At 40.5% G+C, this 21,062-nt stretch overlaps 1 protein-coding gene across 38 annotated transcripts in view; it reads right to left on the reverse strand.

The window, feature by feature from the left end:
• ANK3 (ankyrin 3) overlaps nt 1–21,062 on the reverse strand; it is a 687,904-nt gene that overhangs the window by 99,640 nt on the left and 567,202 nt on the right. For 17 of the 38 annotated variants that reach the window (XM_045437484.1, XM_045437490.1, XM_045437496.1 and 14 more), the window contains 3 exons: nt 10,416–10,469; nt 3,276–3,399; nt 1,613–1,624 (listed from right to left, as the gene is read on the reverse strand). In XM_045437484.1, the coding sequence (XP_045293440.1) occupies nt 1,613–1,624; nt 3,276–3,399; nt 10,416–10,469 (190 nt within the window). Of the gene's footprint in view, nt 1–1,612; nt 1,625–3,275; nt 3,400–4,693; nt 5,550–10,415; nt 10,470–21,062 lie in introns of those variants that run through there. The other 21 variants (XM_045437475.1, XM_045437476.1, XM_045437477.1 and 18 more) reach the window with 4 other exon arrangements.

A 21,062-nucleotide genomic window follows, 5' to 3' on the forward strand; every position in this document is an offset into this window, starting at 1 on the left:
CCAAGGTGGGTATTTTATATCAAGTTACAGAGGCCCCTGAATTATAGGAATCATTCAAAGGGTCCACACGAATGAGGAGATGCATTCTTCTAGGATTAGAGCCTTGGCTTCCACCAGAATCCTTGGGGGATTTTCGACCTCAAAATAACCATCATTCTACAGAGTCATTATCTAGTGTATTCAGCAAATACACTGATTCTTATTAGTAAGGCACAATATTAGAGACTGGATATAGAAGCAAAAACAAAAAGAACTAAGCCTTATTTCTGCACAGAGATTACCTAGTAAGCCATGTATCTGGCCACTTGCATGGGCGGGCTTTCTGGACCCAGTCACATGATACATAACTCTTCCTTTTTTTTTCTGGGTTACTTGCAAACAATTTTTTGCAAGCTGCGTTACTTGCAAACATCTCCCTATCACTCCTGTTTCTAGCCCCTTACCATCCCTCAAATACAATATAAACTTCCTAAAAGCAGATACTGCCCAAGAGAACTTTCTGCAATGACAGGCACTGTTCAATACGTTGGCCACTGGCCAGGTATGGCTGCTGAGCACCTGAGGTGTGGTTATTGTGACTGAAGAATTGAACTGATTTTTACTTAATTTTAACTAATTTTAGTTTAAATAATCTTATGTAGCTAGGGGCTATACCATTAGCGTAACTTCTAAGTAGTCATAGCAAGGTTCCATTTGCCCCAGTGATATGGTTGGGAGACACCACATTCATTTCTTTAAGTTCTGGTTCCCATTGTACATGCTAACGCTGTGGTATGTAAGAACAACTTTACAGTAGATGTGAACAAACATGTAAACATTAAAAAATTATTACATATTCATTTCAACTTCAGCTTTAAAAAAATCTAAGATTTGTTGATTTTTAAAAAATATTCTCTTTCTTTTAACTTCTATATGAGTGACAACTGAAGAATAGCCTAGAACTGGGTGCCGTCAATGGGAAAGCCTAAAGATGTCTTTCTTTTACATAACGTCTAAGTTCCTACTCCTCACTGTTCTGGACCAACAAGTTACGTTAGACAGATGGAGTTCATTAAGCTTCACTCTGAATCCTTAATACATCGAAGTCCTTTCAGCTACTAAAACTAGATATTATTTGCATGGGGGTCTGGAAAGCATTAAATTGTTTCCAACTAAGGTCAACTATATTATTTGTAGCCATCAGTATACCCTACGTGTTAAATATAGGAAGTGTTAGAAAAACACATGCCTCAGAAGTCTAAAATTATATGAATGTACCTAGCACAACCTAAACAAAACAGCAACCAGCAAACAAACTGCTTTTCAAATCAAGATTTTTTCTTCAAACCCAGTGAAAGTTCTCCAGTTACTTCATGCATTACACAAACTTAGTTAAAGGAAAGAAATTCCTTAAGTACTCAATTTTGCATTAAGTCACATTTCTTGTCATACATTCAGTTACTTGCTAATTTTCTAAGAATTACAAAAATGATTTTCTAATGCAGAGCAGGAAAAAAATAAGCACATTGCAGCACATCACAGCACAGCACAGCACAATGCTGAAGAAAGTAAAAATCAGAAAATGAGTCAGGGAAGGGCAGAAAAACACTGTAAAAGTGACATATCTTCTTACCTGATCTTGGGACTAATTTAAAGTATTTTTAGAAAAACACAGGAGAAGTAGAAAGCAAAAAAATCAGACAGGGAAAAAAGAAAAAAATGTTATGGTTGAATGAGTTACACACTTAATGTATTCCTTTTTAAATGTTACACTCAGAATATTTGGTAATACTCTAACAATACTTTAAGAAATATATCAGTGTTATAGTTTTGTCTTGGTTTTTTGTTTTTTGTTTTTGTTTTTGTTTTTTTTTGCAGATTTGCCTCTGAGCATAACATGACTTGCCAATGTAAAAAAAATGAGTTACATATAATAGCAACAAATAATAACGGGTGCAATCAAAACCAGAAGTGTGAAAGCCTTAGGAAAATATGCTGGTGTCATCTCTCCCTGAATGTCAGCCTCTATAATTTTCTATATACAAATGATTGACTCACAAAATGCAGCTTTTACATATCATCTGAGGAAGAGAATCAGCTAGTTATTGGATTACAAAAGCTATTAAACCTCTAAGTAGAATTTTCCCTTGAGATCCTTTGAGACTCTGTATGTTTTTCAGTTTAACTCATGGCTCTGCATGATTACACGAGATATTACATATTTTTAAACAGTTATTTTCCTCTTCTTATTAATGATCCCCTGTTACACTGAGATCTTAAGGACTTTTATAAATATACTTATAAAGCAAAAATTCTATGAAGTTACATAAGGTTCCAAGTTGTATTAATAAAAAGACTAGCTCAAAGAAAAATCAATTCAGTATCTAAACTTGGCCACATCAACAACACTGAGAATAAACTCCCAGGCTTACTTTGTGGGAAGTGCCATTTACTATTAGACAATGAAACTTTTTACAACAGATCCTTAAACTATAGGAAAATGTCCCCAGGGTTCTAGCTTAGAAAGTTTAATTATTAGCTTTAAAATAACTTGACTGTCAGCAAACATGCTGTTAAACCAACCAGGGAAAAGAAGTCCCCAGATTCTGGACAAGGTCCTGTTTCTTTCAACCAGTGTCAGGTAAGTTTGAGCCAAGGTTTTTCACATGCAAAAGTTTTATACTTCAGTTTTAAAGGCTGAATTTGCTACCATTCCTGTCCATGACTTTGGGTAAGTCATTGCAACGCTCCTAACATGTCCATAGTAAACAAAGTAATGCCACAGTTTTAGAGAGATACCCAAACACTTGGTAGACAATTCTAATAAGCTATATGTAATCTTTTTTAGAATGCTCTCTTAAGTTTCAATCATGAATTATTCTTTCAGTGTTAGAGAATAGTGAACAATCAATACAACTATTTCATACTTAGTGGAAAATAAGATTTTTCTTTCACTATGGAACAAAATTTAATTTTTAAACATGGAGACCACACTGACTCTCCCAGTTTTATCAGTGAGCTCTTTTGCCATCATGCTTGAAGCATGACTGCAAGGTGGGTGAAAAAGAACCAACACTCAACATGTTCAATCACGTAAAACCAAGGACTGAGAAACCACAAAAGAAAACAGCAGAGCATGTATACCAGAGTTGAGAACATTTGAGAACATTCTACCAAATTCACATCCTCATCCAAAGAGCACATTTGGGGATAATGTGAACAATGAAAATGATTTTGGTTTATGACAAATCATGGTTGTATTAAGGTAACTATGAAAAACAGCAACAATAAAATACCTGGCGGAACGGGCCCCAAGACTAAAGCCCATGTAGCCCTCTGCAGGGAGAGAGTCATCGCCCAGCTCCTTAAGGTCCTGGGGCCCCAGGTATTTGTCCGTGTCACCTGTCATTGCGTCCTCACCTGTGGATGGACAAAGCAAACCACAATCAGAAGCTTCCCTTTTGAAAATGCATTTGTTGTGGGGAAACCCGCTCCTTTGATCACCAGCAAATCACTCATTTTCTCATAATCCCCTACCCCCTGGATAATATCTGTAACTGCCATTTAGAAGGAAAAAGCATAGGTAGAGGTTAGTCCATAATTTCAAGAGTGAATTTAAGTAGTGAAAGAGCTCCTGGTGTTAAGTTTTCCATATTAAAATGTCTCCCCTGTCTCATTTCCCCTCCTCAAGCCCCGGCTGACTAGAAGGCTGACTAGAACGGTGGATCTTTCACTTCGGTTAGCTTTCCATGCCTCACTATGACAAGGGCAGCTCGTCTGAATGGACGTGGATTGCAAAATAAGAGCCACCTCTCCATTACCGTTCTGGAAAATCATATATGGGAAGGGAATGGACTCTCTTTTTCAAAATGGTCTTCTGACACACAGGATTCCAGTTCGGGGCTTATGGAAGGAACTAGCAAGTTATTTAATCTGAACTATTACTACTTAATAGTTCAAGGAAAACCTTGAAACACATCAATTTTGAACTGTTTCTACACCAATCACAGTAACAGCTCAGTGCAGCTGCCCCAGGGCTGGAACCCTACTTGGGAAGGAGCTCTACTTTCTGTAGAGACCAAATGTAGAGACCAGCAGTTTGAAAGGACTGATATAAATTGCTCTTTGCCCATCAATACAAAGAGTTAATTTCGTAAAACTTTTACTAGCTACATATGCACAGCATGACCTCACGGAAAAACCACATTCCAAGAGTGACAGAGCAGGTTTTTCAAATGCCTTTTGCCCTCTGGGACGTTTCCCATCCTTTTCAAAACGTATCACAGACTGTGGAAAAGTTCATTCCGCAAACAGGCAAACCTATCTCCTTTTTATGACTCTCCTTGTCTTTCTGGACACAAGCGTGTCTGGCTGAGAGAGATCTCAAAAGCATGTATGTTATGTTTTCTCAAAGGTAAGTGATTCATCTGTTCCAGCTATATTTTCCAATTCCTTCATTTGGTACCATTTATAATTTCCATTCATTTAAACCCAGGAAACCACAGAGCTTAGCTTTTAAACTACCAATCAAGTCTAAAAATACACTGTCAACTACTGTTTTTGCAAATATAAAAACTAAACAGATCTGTTTTCTACTACTACCCGGTACCAAGAGATTATTTTAAGTAACTATTCACAGCTGGGCTATTTGCACATTCACTGCACATGAAACAAAAACAGCACACACCAAGTACAACTTAAAGAAAGAGCTTACTCTGCGGTAAAGCCATTTCCACCAGGCGGGGCTGATCAAATGTTTTCCTGATGTTTCCAGGAATTCCTTAGGCAGTGATTTAGAATATACCTCCGAATCAGCCCAAACAAACCGACCCCTGGGGGTGTATTCACGTCTTCACCACCACCGCAGGGTCCTGCTCAGCATCTTTGTCTTCTCGTAGGCAGTGGAGGACTTACACATCTTTTTCTACTCATCAGAGTGCAAAGATTTTCGATCTTTCAGACCAGAAAAAATAAAAATAAAAAAGAGCAAAACCTGGCTACACTTAATTGAGAAGACCCTTTTGATCACTCTGCAGACATCCTTTCAAAGCTCCTTCTGATTGGACCAAGAACTCCGCTGGCAAGCCTCTAGCAGGACCGAATGGTGACATAAATGCAAGCCCTTGAGTTATTTGTATGTAAATATGAGGACTGCTCCAGTGTAGACTTTCGGTAATTTGATACCAATGCCCGGTGCCTAACCGGGTAACCGAGACCGCCTTAAATCTAGGGAGAGCCGGCGAGCGGGGTGCTGCGTTTAGTCAGGAGGTGACTCTTCTCCAACATGAATGAAGAAACGGCCAAGCCAGGTAGAAGAAAAAACAGAAGAAAACAAAGAAATGGCCCAGGCGGGGAGTGGCAGGGAGCTCCAGGCAAACTTTCAACTTTGTTCTCAGCTGGGAACACCGGGAGCCCTGGTTATTTATGGTCCCTGTCAGGTGGAAGGAGGGGACAAAAAGAGCCAGAGGGAGGGCCTGCCCTTGAGCCGAGGTGCTGAAACTGTGGGGCTGCAGGAAGCCACAGCGATTCCAGAAGCTCTCCGAGAAGCGCCTGAGAGTACATGGATCCCCACTGCTTTTTGTCAAGAGTTGGAAGAAAGGAGCAGAAGGAAAAAGCAAGTGAATGTCTGCTTTATTTTGGGCATAAGTTCTTTCGACTCTTTAACCCACCCAAAGGAACTAACTGGTCATCCCTCCACCACCACCCCCTCCCCCGCCCCCTTGAGAAGGCTCTGGAGAGAGCTCCCAGCAGAGAGGAAGAAGCATTTGCTGCGAAGGGCAGGAAACAGCCCGGAGGAGGCACTGCTGTCACTTTGCTGTTATGGTGTTTCCCTCTCTCTGGGACTCCTGGCCTCTCTCTGGGTCTCCCGGCCTCCCTTCCCAGCTGCTCCACCCTGTCTGTGTTGGCAAGTGGAGGAGAAAACTAGCAGGAATGCTGCATCCTCCATTTGGGCACACTAGAGAGGCAATTTCAATTTCTTTTTTCTCAGAATAGCTGGAAAATGAGGTTAGAGAGTAAGTAAAGGGTTTTGAACGGTCTTGCTGAAATCAGTGGCATATGGTACTTTTTTCTGATTGGGTCTCTATCTCTTTGGTTGTTATCTAAAGATACAGAAATTTGAATCTGTAGAACTGATGAAGTGGGGTACAGATTTATTTTTCCTGGATAAATGCCTCAATCAATGAATCAATGGCTCATCTAATATTAAGACAATTGGAGACCTGGTGCTTTAATTTGACGAGACTGACTGTAGTCAGCACTGTAATTATGCCGCGATAGAAGGAAAGCCATTTATAATGCCTGGTACATATTGAAAAATACTCCCAAGCAAAAGAAAAATTTTCAGTTTTGTAAAGAATGGAAGGGGAAGTCATGGTTAGAATGGATAAAAGGGCTAAACATTAATCTGTTTTCCACATCTGCACTTAAAATCCAAACTGCTTAGCGAAACCTCATTCAATGACTGTCGTTCATTCAAGCTCCCTAACAAGGGCTGCAGTGAACAAGTTCCTTCCTTTTGACTTCTTGGCCAGTCTTTCTCTTTCTCTGGCCACTCCTCCACACCTGTTGCCCTTCTATCAAACAGAATTATTTCAGTCCCTAGAATTCCTGAAACACTTTAGACTTTGAACCACCACATAGGGTGCACTCTTGATGGAACCTTCACCCCTCTACTTCTCCAATCTTTGACTCTAAAATTCCTCCCATCCTGTACTCACCATCTTAAGTTAGTGGTTCTGCATGTGGGCTTCCCTTATCAGAGTGTACTGCCGGTGAAAACATCTGTTTAGTCTCTCCCACTGGAGAGTGAGATCCCCTAGATTAGGAACCAAATTTTCCCGAGCCTGGCATATTGCAAGTGCCCAATAAATATTTTTGGATTTCATCATTGCTTTTGTTAAAGAGTACGGTTTAAAAAAATAGACTCTTAAATACAGAGAGCAAACTGGTGGTTACCAGAGAGGAGGTGAGTAGGGGGATGGGCGAGGAAAATAAAGAGGTAGGTGATGTGCTCGTCTCTGCATCTATGTGCCTTGGCAATGGCAACATAGCATTCTTCTGACAAGTCAAACTTGATGGCTGGTATACAGTTAAATGGTAATAAGGTTAAGTTTCTATTCTTCTTTGCCCATCCTTCTTAAACTTCAAAAATGGTCACTAGGAAACCAAAAGAAGCCCAGAGTTGAAATGGGGTGAGAGCTGTCAATATATTTGGCCAAAGATTAATTAAAATAGCCTTACCACATGGTGAAAACATTTCTCAAAAGGCATGGCAAGTAGAAACAAAGGCAATGGTATTATTTTAAAGCAGTTTTGCACAGTTGGTGCTCTGGATTCAAATCCAGGCTTCATCATTTACTAATTAGCTGACCTTTGGAGCACTGTTTACCCTGAGTCACAGTTTCAACCTTTACAAAACTGGGATAATAACGCTGCCTTCCAGCCGAAGCCTTCTTGTGGGGAATTAAGTGAAATAATGCACGGAAAAAGGACTTAATCTGCTCTGTTAGTGTTATTCTGTAACACAGCTTTGTCTAGTGCCCAAACATCTGAATTCATGAACTCATGTAGTTAGCATTTAGATTGCTAGTATTGATAGTGGTAAAGGCAAAATCCAACCACAGCAGCAAATGTCTCTGCTTTGTACCATGTAACACAAGGCCTGGCTCATAGGGACTCAACAAATATTTGTTGATTGATTCAGTGAATGAATAATAATAGAAAAAACTCACTCTCCTTTCAATAAACAAAATATTCCATAATTTTGTATACCAAAACTTTGAAAAGCATGACATGAGTTGTGTTGGGTGACTTGTTAACTGTCTCTAATCCCAAAAATATTTTGATTGGTAGTAGCTTCTGACCAACATGCCCAAATGTAGATAAGCTGACAAAGGTAATTCTGTGACTGGACAGCTCTGTTATAATATCAAACATATTTAGTTGAAATATATATATATATGAGAACCATGTCTCTTATATTCATGTGTACGGCCTTTAAATGAATTTGGGCTGGGTCAAGTTTTGAACACTAAAGTGCAGGGGAAGTGATTTTGCATGCCATTTCAGTTTTAGTTCAAGGAAACCTTGCAGTTTCTTCTTGAGTCTCTTTCAAACACTAGTTTGGGGGAAGCCAATCCCAGTGTAAGAAATTTGACTACCATGAGACCACCATGATGTAAAGAAAGTCAAGGTGGCCGTAAGGAGAGGCAGCATGGAAAGAGACAGAGAGAGGCCCAGTTAGTGCTCAGATGTTCCATTTGTCCTAGTGGGGTTGATAGACTATGAATGAAGATACCACATTGAACATTCTGCCATATTACTCCCACCCCAGCTGCTATCTGACTGTAATCTCAGCAAAGATCTCAAGAATCCAGCTGAACCTAATGAATCCACACAACCATGGGAGATGAATAATTAAAATATTGAGTTTAGAGGTAGGTTGTCACAGTGTAGTAAGCAGTGAAAACAGAGAGGAATGAGAAATGACAAGGTCCAAAAGTCGGCCAAAGAGGTCACACGCTGATTGCTTAATGCATCCCTAGTGAATTAAGAGTTAGCTCTGTAGTGTGCTACTCAATTAGCACAGACCAAGTCCTGGAAGACCACACTGGTAAATGCCACTAGAGGAAGCCTCATCTATTTAGTATTGACTTTGTGCCTCTTAAAATTATGAGCACTGAAGTTCTCATTGTTAATCCATTTCTGATAATAAAATACCAGAGACTGGAAATGTAATGTTTAAAGAAGAACACAAAACACCCCAATCTATTGTGATCCCACCATTCACCAAATAATAAAAGCTGTTCAGAGGATTTCACTTCAATTTTCCAGCTATCTCCTCTTCCTGGTCCTCCTATCATGACTAGGTTAAGAAAAAAGTTTCTCATACCACAGTCAACCTTTCAAAGATCCATACCCTTTGACTACCAGGAAATCATGCAAAATAGAATCAAGAACAAAGGAGAGAAAGAAAGAATATATAAAATGATTATCAGGACTGTAGTTGGTCAGATAGCTGTATCCTCATTTCTTTCTTTCTTTCCATCATTCATCTATCTCTATCTATTACCTACCTACCTACCTACCTACCTACCTATTTTTAGGTTTGTAAGTAATCTCTACACCCAACATAGGGCTCAAACTCACAATCCCAAACTCAATAGTTGCATGTCCCACTGACTGAGCCAGCCAGGCACCCCAGCCCTCATTCTTTTTAGACTCCAAGTCAATGGTTCAGGTCAGCATGTGGTGGAATATACCAAACCCAATTCCTTGCAATCTTTCATTGTGCCCACTAATATCCTTTTTATGCTGAATAGAGGAAACAGTTCTTGGCCTGATATTTGAAAGTGTTTCATATGCCCTAGGAGTTCTTTTCTTCTTTTTTTTTTTTTTACATGTAACTTTTTTTCTAATGTTTTCCATGTTAAGATCATCACCAAGGAATACTTTTGTTGCTTTTCTAGGGGTTGAAAGTTGTTTTCTCATCTGTCTGGAGACAAGAATCATAAAGAAATTTCCTTAAGGTAAGTGTACCAAATTATATTGTCTGAAACTTTGCTCAGAAGTGCTTTATTTCCCTGCTACGAAATGCAGAATTTTCTTCTCAAGGTATGTATTTTGTAAACTTATAGAGTTGCAAGTAACAATACATAACACCTTCAAATGAATTGATAGTAGAAAACCTTCAAATTACATGGGATTACAAAAAAGCTAGATCAGAAAGAATACAGAGGAACATAGTACCTATGCTCTAGTGATTTATTAGGAGTTGGTTTCTTAACAGAACTTAGCAAATGGTCTTGTAGGCAACTAGTTAATGATCAAAACTTAGGCTTATAGTTAGCACACTTATTCTGAAAAAAAGTGATTTTTTTGATCATCACATAGCAAAGAGAAGAAATGAAAACTTTTGGGAAAATAAATCCTTTAAGCATTTCTAGTCTACATTACAGAACAATAGAGTGAGATCACACCATCATAGTCAACACTTTATCTACTGAGCATTTACTATGTTCCAGGCACTGTATGGTGCTTTGTAAGTATGATCTGAAGCAATTCTCAAATCCACCTTATAAAATAGAATCGTTGTCTCCACTTCAATATAAAGAAAACCCAGTTCACAATGGTAAATAACCCAAGATCACTTAGAATATGAGAAAAACTGGATTCAAAATCAGTTGGTCTGACTACAGAGCCCTACTTTTAACTATTGTAATACACTATGTTATTGAACAACTACTACAAGAAATTGGTAACCAAAATGTAAGGTCCATGAGGGCAAAGTTTTGTCTGTTTTGGTCCATATCCAGTGCCCAGAACAATGCCTGGCACATAGTTGGTGCTCAATAAATCTGTGCAATGAAAATTCAGTGATTGCCTTTGGAGATAGCAACTGTATTACTGGAGTGAGGAGAAGGAGGGAGACTTACTTTTCACCGTAAACTCTTGTACCTTGGGAATTTTATACCATGTGCATCTATCACCTATTCAAAAAATGAATAAAATTAACAAAATAAAACAAAACAAAATACAGGGACTGCAGATAAATCAGATAGGCTGTGTTCCATACAGCAGACTGGTATTTGGACATACACAGGTCTGCCAGGTAGATACTAAGATGTGTATGTGCACCAGCAAATATTTGGCAAATGTGGAGAGAAAACTAAGTTACGATATTCAACCTTACTATTTAAGAGATGGACCAGAAAAAATAAAATAACAAGGCAAGAGGAAGGAGATATGCATTATTAATGTGGTACTTCTAGTAGCTGCCCATTGTTCTAAAATGGTGGTTCTCAACCTGTAGGATGCATTATAATCACCTGAAAATTTACAATTACACAAGTTCCCAAGTTCTGGTCCTAATCACTTCTGGTCCAAAATCGCACTGTGATAACCACTGTTTTATTTTTATTTATTTTTTTTTTTTAATTTTTTTTTTTCAACGTTTATTTATTTTTGAGACAGAGAGAGACAGAGCATGAACGGGGGAGGGGCAGAGAGAGAGGGAGACACAGAATCGGAAACAGGCTCCAGGCTCTGAGCCATCAGCCCAGAGCCCGACGCGGGGCTCGAACTCACGGACCGCGAGATCGTGACCTGGCTGAAGTCGGACGCTTAACCGACTGCGCCACCCAGGCGCCCCAATAACCACTGTTTTAAAGGATGCTTACAAATAAATGACAGTTATCTAATGGCAGTATTGATTCTGCAGAATTAAGTGTCTATTTTCCCGGTGGGAATTTCTAGAGTAATTGACATAGCTTCAGCAACCGAATTCAAAGAATTGAGTGCAGTGTTTCTAAATTGCCATGTGTATGTTTGCATCATCCGAGAACCTTGTAGAACTGTAGATGCTGATTCCGCAGGTCTGAGGCAGGCCCTGAGATCCTGCGTGTATAACAAGCTCCCAGGTGATGCAAACCACACTTTGGGCAGTGAGACAGTAGAGCCCCAGACTAGGATCTGCTATGAGTAAAGCCAACTACTGCCTTTGAGGCATTTTGTCTCTGATAAAGAAGCTAAGACCAAGACAAAAACAATAATAGAAATACTATACTACTACTCCTGCTGGTTATGCTTTACTCAGTGCTTTGCATGTGTGAGGCACTGTGCTAACTGAGCACTTCATATGCACTTATACACACGTCTCATTTACTTCTCAACCCCACAAAGCAAATACTCTTACTTCCCTTTTCTAGATGAAGGCATAGATATGGAAAGGTTCCGTTATTTTTCAAAGCTCACGTGTCTAGTTAGTGGTAGAGTCTGGATTAGAACCCACACAGTTAGGTGGCAGAGCCCAAGCTCTTCACCACCACACCAGTGTCAGAGGGTGTGCAAGAGAAATGACGAAAGTATCCAAGAGCTCACAGGAAGAGGGCATCACATTGGACTGAGGAGACATGGCAGATGTTGAATGGAGGTGTGTGAGTAAAGACAAGCAGAGAGGAGTGGAAGTGGGAAGTCGGCCATCCCAGCCAGTGGATGTGGCATGACAGGGAAAGGATGGGAATGTTCTGAGAACAGCAAGCAGCCAATTTTACTAAAGTGAGAGTCAACTGAGTTGTGGGAAGTGATGGCCACGTTGGGCCATGTTTTTAGGGTCTCTGAAGTTGGATTATAGAATAACCATTGCAATCGAAGTGACAAGCAACTGTATGTCCACTGTATGTCCATCAGTGGGTGAAAATGCAATCATTTTATTTGACCCCCCCCCCACACACACAGAAACTGGAGACCCAAACCCTCAAAGTTCTCCCTCTTCCTCTCATCTTCTCCCACCCTAATTCTTTTTTTTTTGGGGGGGGTGAAAATGTAATCACTTTATTGACCCCCCCCACACACACACACACACAAACTGGAGACCCAAACCCTCTTCCTCTCATCTTCTCCCACCCTAATTCTTTTTTTTTTATGTTTATTTATTTACTTTGAGAGAAAGAGTGAGAAACTGTAAGAGTGGGGGCGGGGTGGGCAGAGAGAGAGAGAGAGAGAGAGAGAGAGAGAGAGAGAGAGAAAGAGCTAGCTATAGGGCTCGATCTTACGAACCTCGAGATATGACCTCAGCTGAAATCAAGAGTCAGGATGCTTAGCCAACCAAGCCACCCAGGAACCCCTCTCCCATCCTAATTCTAATCCTATAGCAGGAAGCAGGATTCACTGATAGTTGCCTCTGTTTCATAAAAACAAGAAAAAAAAAAAGACTCAGCTGTTTATTGAGCACCTACTATATGCTGGTCACTGTTCTACATGCTTAGTATGTTATTTCTTTTCATCTTCTCAGCAATTCCATGTGGTATAATTAACCATTTAGAGATGAGACAAATAAGACTCAGCATATTTTATTTTTTGAAGGTTCAAATAAGGGACATAAAATACAGATAACTTTGAAGAGAAAACAGTTTCCATCAACGCAAAGCATTAATCAAAAGATGTCTGTCTCCCCTCATGTTTAGACAATAAATTTTCAGCATGGAGAATCCAAATGACTATATTTTGCTCACAAGTCTTTTCTCTCCTTCCCCTGATATTTTTAGTCTCAGAAAAAGCGAGGGAGCGGGAAACGCACGGAAGAGGAGTGTGGTAATAGTAGAAGCCTGATGCACTCAGTCTCGTTCTCAGTGTCTGATTCGATCCCAGAGTTACACAATGAGCAATGGGAAGTTACTCAGATTCCAGATCTGCACGTATTTCACCTTTCATTTTGTAGTTTGGGGCAAGAGCTTGGATTAAGCAAGGTTTCCTGTGAATATCTGACAGACTGATAAAGAGGGAGTGACATACGGCTCGTGCAATTGCTCCACGCAGGTGAAGAGGTCGTGTGTGTGGCACAGGCTCTTCCGTGTTAGGCTGGAGGCCCAGCTCAGGACTCCATTACCTTCGGGAAGGGGTGGAGGCTCCGGGAGAGGCTGCAGCCCCAGGCCAGGTAAAGAACAGAGCTCCCTCCCTCAGCCTGGAAGCAGCAGATGCTGGGCCTTCCCTTGAGCCTTTTGTTTTCCAGCATCTCCTAGCAATGGTACTAGGTTCTTTCAAAACAGTTTACCAACTACATTCTGGAATATATATAATGCTTTCTTGCATTCCTTCTCAAAATATGTGAGAACAATGGGTAAGTTGAGACAACAGTTAGATGAGCAGTGGGTGAAATAGGTGGTCTTAAGAAGGCTAAGGAAGTGTGTGTCATTAAGGGGTTCATGTACTTCTTGTGGGAAGCCATGTGCCACTCTGCCTGCTTTTTCCCAAGCTCTAGGCGTTCCTAAGAGCCAGCCTTCCCAGGTGGCCAAAGAGAAATCAGGCTTGACTGGCAAAGTTTGCACATCTCTTAACCAACAAGAACAAGTTGCTGTTATCCCACAGAACAAATGACTCTTTCTGCTCAGGCTAGTTTTTTGTTTTGTTTTGTTTTGTTTTAAAGAGTAAACAAAGTCCATTTGATTCTTTACTCTCAAACATTATTCTATTCTTTGTGGCTAGATGTGCTTCTTTTTAAAAACTGGATAACAGTTTTTAAACTGTTCCTTAATCCAAGCTAGATATAGTTTCTAAATAAGCATGCATGACTCAAGTCTTGGAACTCTTCCAGATGTAGCAATGAAAAATGTCCCCTGTGATCTTGGTTGGGTTAATAAACAAACTCATCCCAGAAAGGAAAACGATTTCAGTGTCCTTCCTGTGAAGAGGTAGAAAAAGACAATGTTGGGACAGACACTATAACTTTTTCATATTCTTATCATTCTTATCAATATACCTTAACTCTCATCCAGAAACTGCCCTCTGTCATCTCAGTAAGATGACACTGACTTGGTCACATAAACTTCTGAGACTAGAGACAGAAAGCAGGTAGAAAGAAGTACAAGGTTACTTACCCTGTTCTCATTATCTAAAATCTATGCTCCTTGTAAAGAAGACTAGACAATGAATAAATCACTAGCCACAAACTAGCCCAGTGAAATCAGGCACTAAAAAATGTTGGTTCTCACTTAGAGAGAAATTAGGTAGCTTAATTCAAGGTGGTCATGTCCATCATGCCAATTGATTCTTTCCTCTATTTATTCTTTGTTGGCTATTTGTCTAGCTTCAACCCAAAATCCAGACCTCAGTAGTGACAGCTGTTCCTTACTTACGTGTGTAAGGACAGTGTGTGCACAACAGGAACATATTCACTGTCCTAGGAATAAAGGAGTATCAGGAGCTCATATGCTTTGTGAGCAAGCATTTGGCCTCTTCCGCATGTTATATATATTTCCTACCTCCACCTGGAATATGTGTGCTTAAAAGGCAAAGACAGGTGGGGTCTGCTGTCAGTTGTCCTCATTTTGGTTCCGGCCCAGGTGGTCAAAGCACCCCTTCCCGTGCGTAGCATCTTGCCTTGCTTCTCCACACCCTCCTATTCCCAGCTCTCTGCACTGCCCTGCCTTCCCTTCCCTGTCCATTCCCAGTGCTGATGCTCCGCTTTTTTCTCTCTGCAGCACGGTTCCCAACGTGAAGGGAAAGGGTTAGGGGTGGTCAGATTAGGACCCACTTCCATAAGAAGCAGGTCAGACTTTCCAGGTAGATGGGCAGGGACTAAAATAATTGGAGGGTGGGAGAAGAAAGCATATTCAAAATTACAACTTGTTTTGGCCAGATGAAAAAAACACCTATTGTCCTTAACCAATAAGCATGCTTAATTCCCAGCCATCAATCCTTGTGTCTGTTTTATTCCACAGGCCACTCCAGCTACTCATCCTGTCACGACTTCTTGGGAGAAAAAGTACACACACTCCATTAGAACTACTCTATTCTGTGTCTATATCCACAGTGTCATGTCACGGAGGTGGCAGCTGCCTGAGATCCCCAGGGATCCCCAGATTACCCGTGCTCAGCTGACTGGACCCTGTCAGGGAATCTCCCGCCTTTTCTGGTTTTCTTCCTCATTGCTCTCCCTCCATATCCCTTGGCATTCCTCTTTCTCTGTACATGAGAATGTGCCTGGAGTTTTCTAGAACTGCTTCTCATCCTCCCTATGACATTTCCCGGGGTCCTCATTCAGGCCGGTGCTTGGTTTCCCGAGCCCCATTGTGCTGAGTTCTTCTGTGAAGTCCTCTGCTTTCCTGTCTCTCTCTCTCTCTCTCTCTCTCTCTCTCTCTCTAAGTTTTATTTATTTAAGTTATCTCTACACCCATGTGGGGCTCAAACTCATGATCCAAGATCAAGAGTCACATGCTCTTCCAACTGAGCCAGCTAGGTGCCCCATCTTTCTGCACTTAGAACACCTCTTTCCACCTGCCCCCAAATTTCTACTTGTCCACATTCTATCTATTCCTTGAAATGCTTTCTTCCTGAGGCCTTTAGTATCTCTCATTCTTTTGAATTTCCTTGTCACTTTTATCACTTTTATCTATTTTTTCTATCGCATCTAATTTGAGTAGAAAGAGTAAAAAAACCAAATTCAAATTCCAGTTTCTTTAACTATGTGAACCTGAACAAATATCTTAAACCCTCTGAGTCCCAGATTCCTTAACATAAATTACAACAAATAACACTTTAGATTAAGAGTAAATGTAAATTAGGGGCACCTGGGTGGCTCAGTCAGTTAAGCGTCCAACTTCAGCTCAGGTCATGATCTCACGGCTCGTGGGTTCGAACCCCGCATCAGGCTCTGTGCTCAGAGCCTGGAGCCTGCTTTGGATTCTGTGTCTCCCTCTCTCTCTGCCCCTCTCCTGCTCATGCTCTGTCTCTGTCTCTCTCAAAAATAAATAAACATTTAAAAAAATAAAAAAAGAGTAAATGTAAATCAGGAATAATAATAGTACCAATATTTTCTCAAAGTGATTGAGAAAATTAAGCAAGATAAAGTATGTTGTAACTAACATTCACTGAGATCCTTTATACATGATCTCATTTAAAATGTGCAAAAATCCAACAGTTGTGGGGCTGTTATCTAAATTACCAGGCACCATGGATGTTGGAGAAGAGGTTAGGACAGGGATTTGCATATAATCCCTTGCACTGATTTGTGTAATCTTTTTTTTTTTTTTAATTTTTTTTTCAACGTTTATTTATTTTTGGGACAGAGAGAGACAGAGCATGAACGGGGGAGGGGCAGAGAGAGAGGGAGACACAGAATCGGAAACAGGCTCCAGGCTCTGAGCCGTCAGCCCAGAGCCCGACGCGGGGCTCGAACTCACGGACCGCGAGATCGTGACCTGGCTGAAGTCGGACGCTTAACCGACTGCGCCACCCAGGCGCCCCTGATTTGTGTAATCTTGATCAAGGTCGTTAACCTTGCTGGAACTCATTTTCCACATCTAATGGCTGTAACTCTGAGGTTACTGTGAAGGTTAAATGACATAATTCATGAAATGTATTTAGATTCATTCCTGGCACATAGAAAGGGCTCAGTAAATGGTAAGTACCTGTTTATTATTTTTAAAGATATTTTATTTTTAAGTAATCTCTACACCCAGTGTGGGGCTCAAACTTGCAACCCCAAGATCAAGAGTAGCGGGCTCTGGTAAGTACCTTGTTTATGATGTTTTGAGTGTTCATTTATATGGAATCCTGTCAGGGGACAGACACAAGTAAATGTGTGGATTTAAGCCAGTGGGCACATCCATAGAAGAGGGCCTATCTGTATGTGTCCTAAATGATGGGACAGGGATAAAGACAGGTCTACTCCCATGCAGCTAACAGTCTACATTAAAAGAAAATGAAAAAAATGAACCACAGATTGGTAAACCACAGTCTGTGGGCTGAATCTGCCTCCCACCTATTTTTAAAAAAAATTTCTTTTAATGTTTATTTTTGAGAGAAAGAGAGAGAGAGAGAGAGAGAGAGCATGAGTGAGGGAGGGGCAGACAGAGAGGGAGACACAGCAAGATCATGACCTGAGCTAAAGTCGGATGCTCAACTGACTGAGCCACCCAGGAGCCCCACCTCCCACCTATTTTTTAAAACAAGTTTTATCATCACACAGCCATGCTCATTTGTCCTGGTATGGTCTCCTGCTGCTTCTGTGCTACAGAGGCAGGGTGGAGTAGTTAGAGGCCACATGGCAGGAAAATTCAAAACTGGCCTGTATATTAATATAGGCATTACCTATATTACCTATTAATGTAGGTAATATAAATTACCACTGGCCTGTATATTAATGACTAGTGCCTTGAGATGAGTTTTAGGACGAAGTTAAAAAGTGATTGAGTGGACGGTGGAAAATAGGTAGCCACAGTCATATTACACCGAACTCACTGACCATGGAAGGGCCCGAGTTCTATTTCAAGTGCAGTGTAAAACCTTGGGAGGTTTTTATTTGAGTTTTGTATTTATACTATACATTATTTAGAGGGGCTGGCTACTTTTATCATCAAATACAGCAACCAGGCAGGTGTGTACATAAAATGTAAATGTACATTTTCACAAACTGTTACAAAATAAATAGCATCCAGGTCAAGAACTAGAATATATCCTATCCCAATCACAGCCTTCTCCTCCCTCTCTCATGGTAATCACTTTATAACATTCTTTCCCTTCCTTTTTTTTTTTTTAATAGCCTCACTAATTTTATAATCCTAGTTTACTGTTCCCTGGCTTTGATTAATTCTGTTGTCTCTGCATAATGTACAACCCAGCAACTACAGTCATAGGTCTATACCCTACAGAAATATATGCAGACGTGTACCTGGGGACAGATACAAACTGGAAACAACCCGCATTCCTATTTCCAAGTGGAATGGATAACTTACCTATGGTACAGGCACACAGTGGAATATTATATAGAAATACAAACAAGTGAACGATGATAATATGCAACCACGTGAATGAATTTTAAAAACGTAACTATAAGTTTTGGAGTGTAGTTGTATTTTTTAATGTTTACTTATTTTTGAGAGAGAGAGCACAAGCAGAGGAAGGGCAGAGAGCGAGGGAAACACAGAATCTGAAGCAGGCTCCAGGGTCTGAGCTGTCAGTGCAGAGCCTAAAGCAGGGCTCAAACTCACGAACTGCGAGATCATGACCTGAGCTAAAGTCGGACGCTCAACTGACTGAGCCATCTAGGCACCCCAAACTTTGGAGTGTTTTAAGCTGGGGAATGGAATGATATGATGCGATTTATATTTTTTAAAAGATTGCTGAGTATTCTGTGCAGAAAGCTAAGTCTGTGGGGAAACATGTGGACCTGTGTACAGAGATTCCTACAGTAGTCCACAGGAGAATGGAGTATGTGGGATTGGATGAGGGTGGTGGCAATGGGGAGGCAGAGAAGAGGGATGTGAGATGGGTTCTGGAAAACTGATAGGACTTGCCGAGGGACCTGGCATGAGTGCTAAGAAAAGGGATACTACACAGAACCTCAGAGCTGGCTTGCATGACGGAGCCACTTACTGAGACGGAGAAGGCGGGAGGAGACACTGTTTGGAGCAGGTGTCCAGGCCATGATGAGTTAAGATGTCTATGAGAATCTAGATGGAAATTTCAGGTATGTAGCTGGGTAGGTGGATGGTGTGGAGGAAAATCACTCAACAATTCCAAAACCAAAGATAGCATACCAAAGATAGGATGGACTGTGTTTTAGAACAAAGACCTTTGGACTTTAAGATACAAAACAGATGAACATAAGGGAAGGGAAACAAAATGCTACAAAAACAGGGAGGAGGACAAAACCTAAGAGATTCTTAAATATGGAGAACAAACAGAGGGTTACTGGAGGGGTTGTGGGAGGGCGGATGGGCTAAATGGGTATGGGGCATTAAGGAATCTACCCCTGAAATCACTGTTGCACTATATGCTGACTAACTTGGATGTAAATTAAAAAAATAAATTAAATAAAACTAGAATAAAGGCCTCTGCCCCAGTTAACAGTTCTTTTTCTCTCACTGGAAATTATTTTAAATTTGTTAACTATTCTTTGAGATGCAGATATACCTTAGGAGAGTCATTATAAAGCTGTTTATTGACACGATACATAGCCCAGCACTGTCTCAGTGGGAAGGTGTTTATTAGAAGGAAGAGGGACACAGCAGGCAAACTTTCTCTATCCTGCCAGTTCTCAGAAACCTGTAAAACTCTCCTTTCTTTGAGTCTCCCTCCACTGTGGTGCAACCACCTAAACACATATTGAACATCTCCTGTGTACCAGGCACTGTGCTAGGTTCTGGGGATGTAACAGAGAATAAGACTTGGGTTCTGCTTGTGGTATTTCATTTTGACTTTATCACTGAAGGAAGCTTGCAGTTATATAAGGTCTGTTTGAAAGGTCAATTGTAAGCAGAGAAATATCAGGCAAAGGCTAGATTTATGATGTTATCATTTGTAAAATGATAACATTTCAGGTAAAGAACAATTTCTGCACAACCACCACCACTCCCTTGGACCACCTGGGTCAGGCTAGTCTCTAAGGCTTGTTTCCTGACCTATGAAGCTAAAAACTTCATCGCCTGACTTATTTATTAGGATGGACAAGGGATTAGGGTAGCAGGATAGTCCTAGGCATTTGTGAGAAGAAGTCCTAAAAGGGCATCTTTCTGGTGGTTCCCTTGATATGCATCTTCATGTCTCCTGAAGTAATTTTTTTGAGTTTCAGATTGTGCCATTCAAATTCGACTCACTCTCTCCTGAGAAGACTCCGATATGTTTATTAAAATTCCTTGCTTTGAGTTTTTAAAATCTATTCTAAATTCCATGTCTATTTATTTTACTTGTATTTGCATCTAGGTCTGCATATTTCTTTTACCAGGATGGTCAGGAGAAAGTAAACTATTTCTACAATAGTCTCATCGAGCTCATTACAAAATAATTCTTATTACTTGTGATAATATCCAAGAGCATAATCTGTCCCTTTCCCTAATATTTCCCTTTTTAAAACTTTTAGAAGCTTAAAAATAATACATTCTTGGGTTCTGTGTATAAGAAAAGAGATCATGTTAGAGTAGCAATGAAAGAGAAGCTCTAGAACCAGACTGTCTGATCGTCTTCCTGTTCAGTTCTGCCAGTAACCCGGGTGGGCAAGCCACTCAGCATTCATCTGGGCTTTGCTACCTCATCAGTATAGTGGAGAGAATAGGCTACATGACTGATTCAGTTCACTGGGCACTGAATTTGGCACAGAGGTGACTGAGCCTGACTCTCCTCACCCCTCATGTCACTAACATCTGACGGCATTTTATCTCAAACCTCTACCTATCTGATAATTATTTGACCACATGTACACTCAGCCTCTTCCTTTTTTCCTTTTAATTTTCAGTGTCTGCCTTAGATCCCGAGAGAGATTTTGCAGCCCTAGCAAAATTGTAAGTAGCTAAGAATTAAACAATTTTTTCCAGTCTTACCCAGTTATCTCCCAAACCTGTTCAGTAGAGTTTTATTTCACAGAGCTGCCTTTGGTTTACTTTCCATGGTTTAATTGCATTTCTCATTATGTCCCATCTATGGCTCTTTAACTCTGTTACTATTACCCAACTCACTAGAACTCTGCAAGCTAAAACAACATTTTATACATTATTTAAAAATTTATAAAATATACTTTATAGGAATTTACAATTTAAAGTCAGCACTGAACCAAAGCCAACTCTAAAATCTCTTGGGCAGGGGGACCC

Source organism: Leopardus geoffroyi, chromosome D2 (genome assembly GCF_018350155.1).
Source record: "Leopardus geoffroyi isolate Oge1 chromosome D2, O.geoffroyi_Oge1_pat1.0, whole genome shotgun sequence".
Taxonomy (NCBI): domain Eukaryota; kingdom Metazoa; phylum Chordata; class Mammalia; order Carnivora; family Felidae; genus Leopardus; species Leopardus geoffroyi.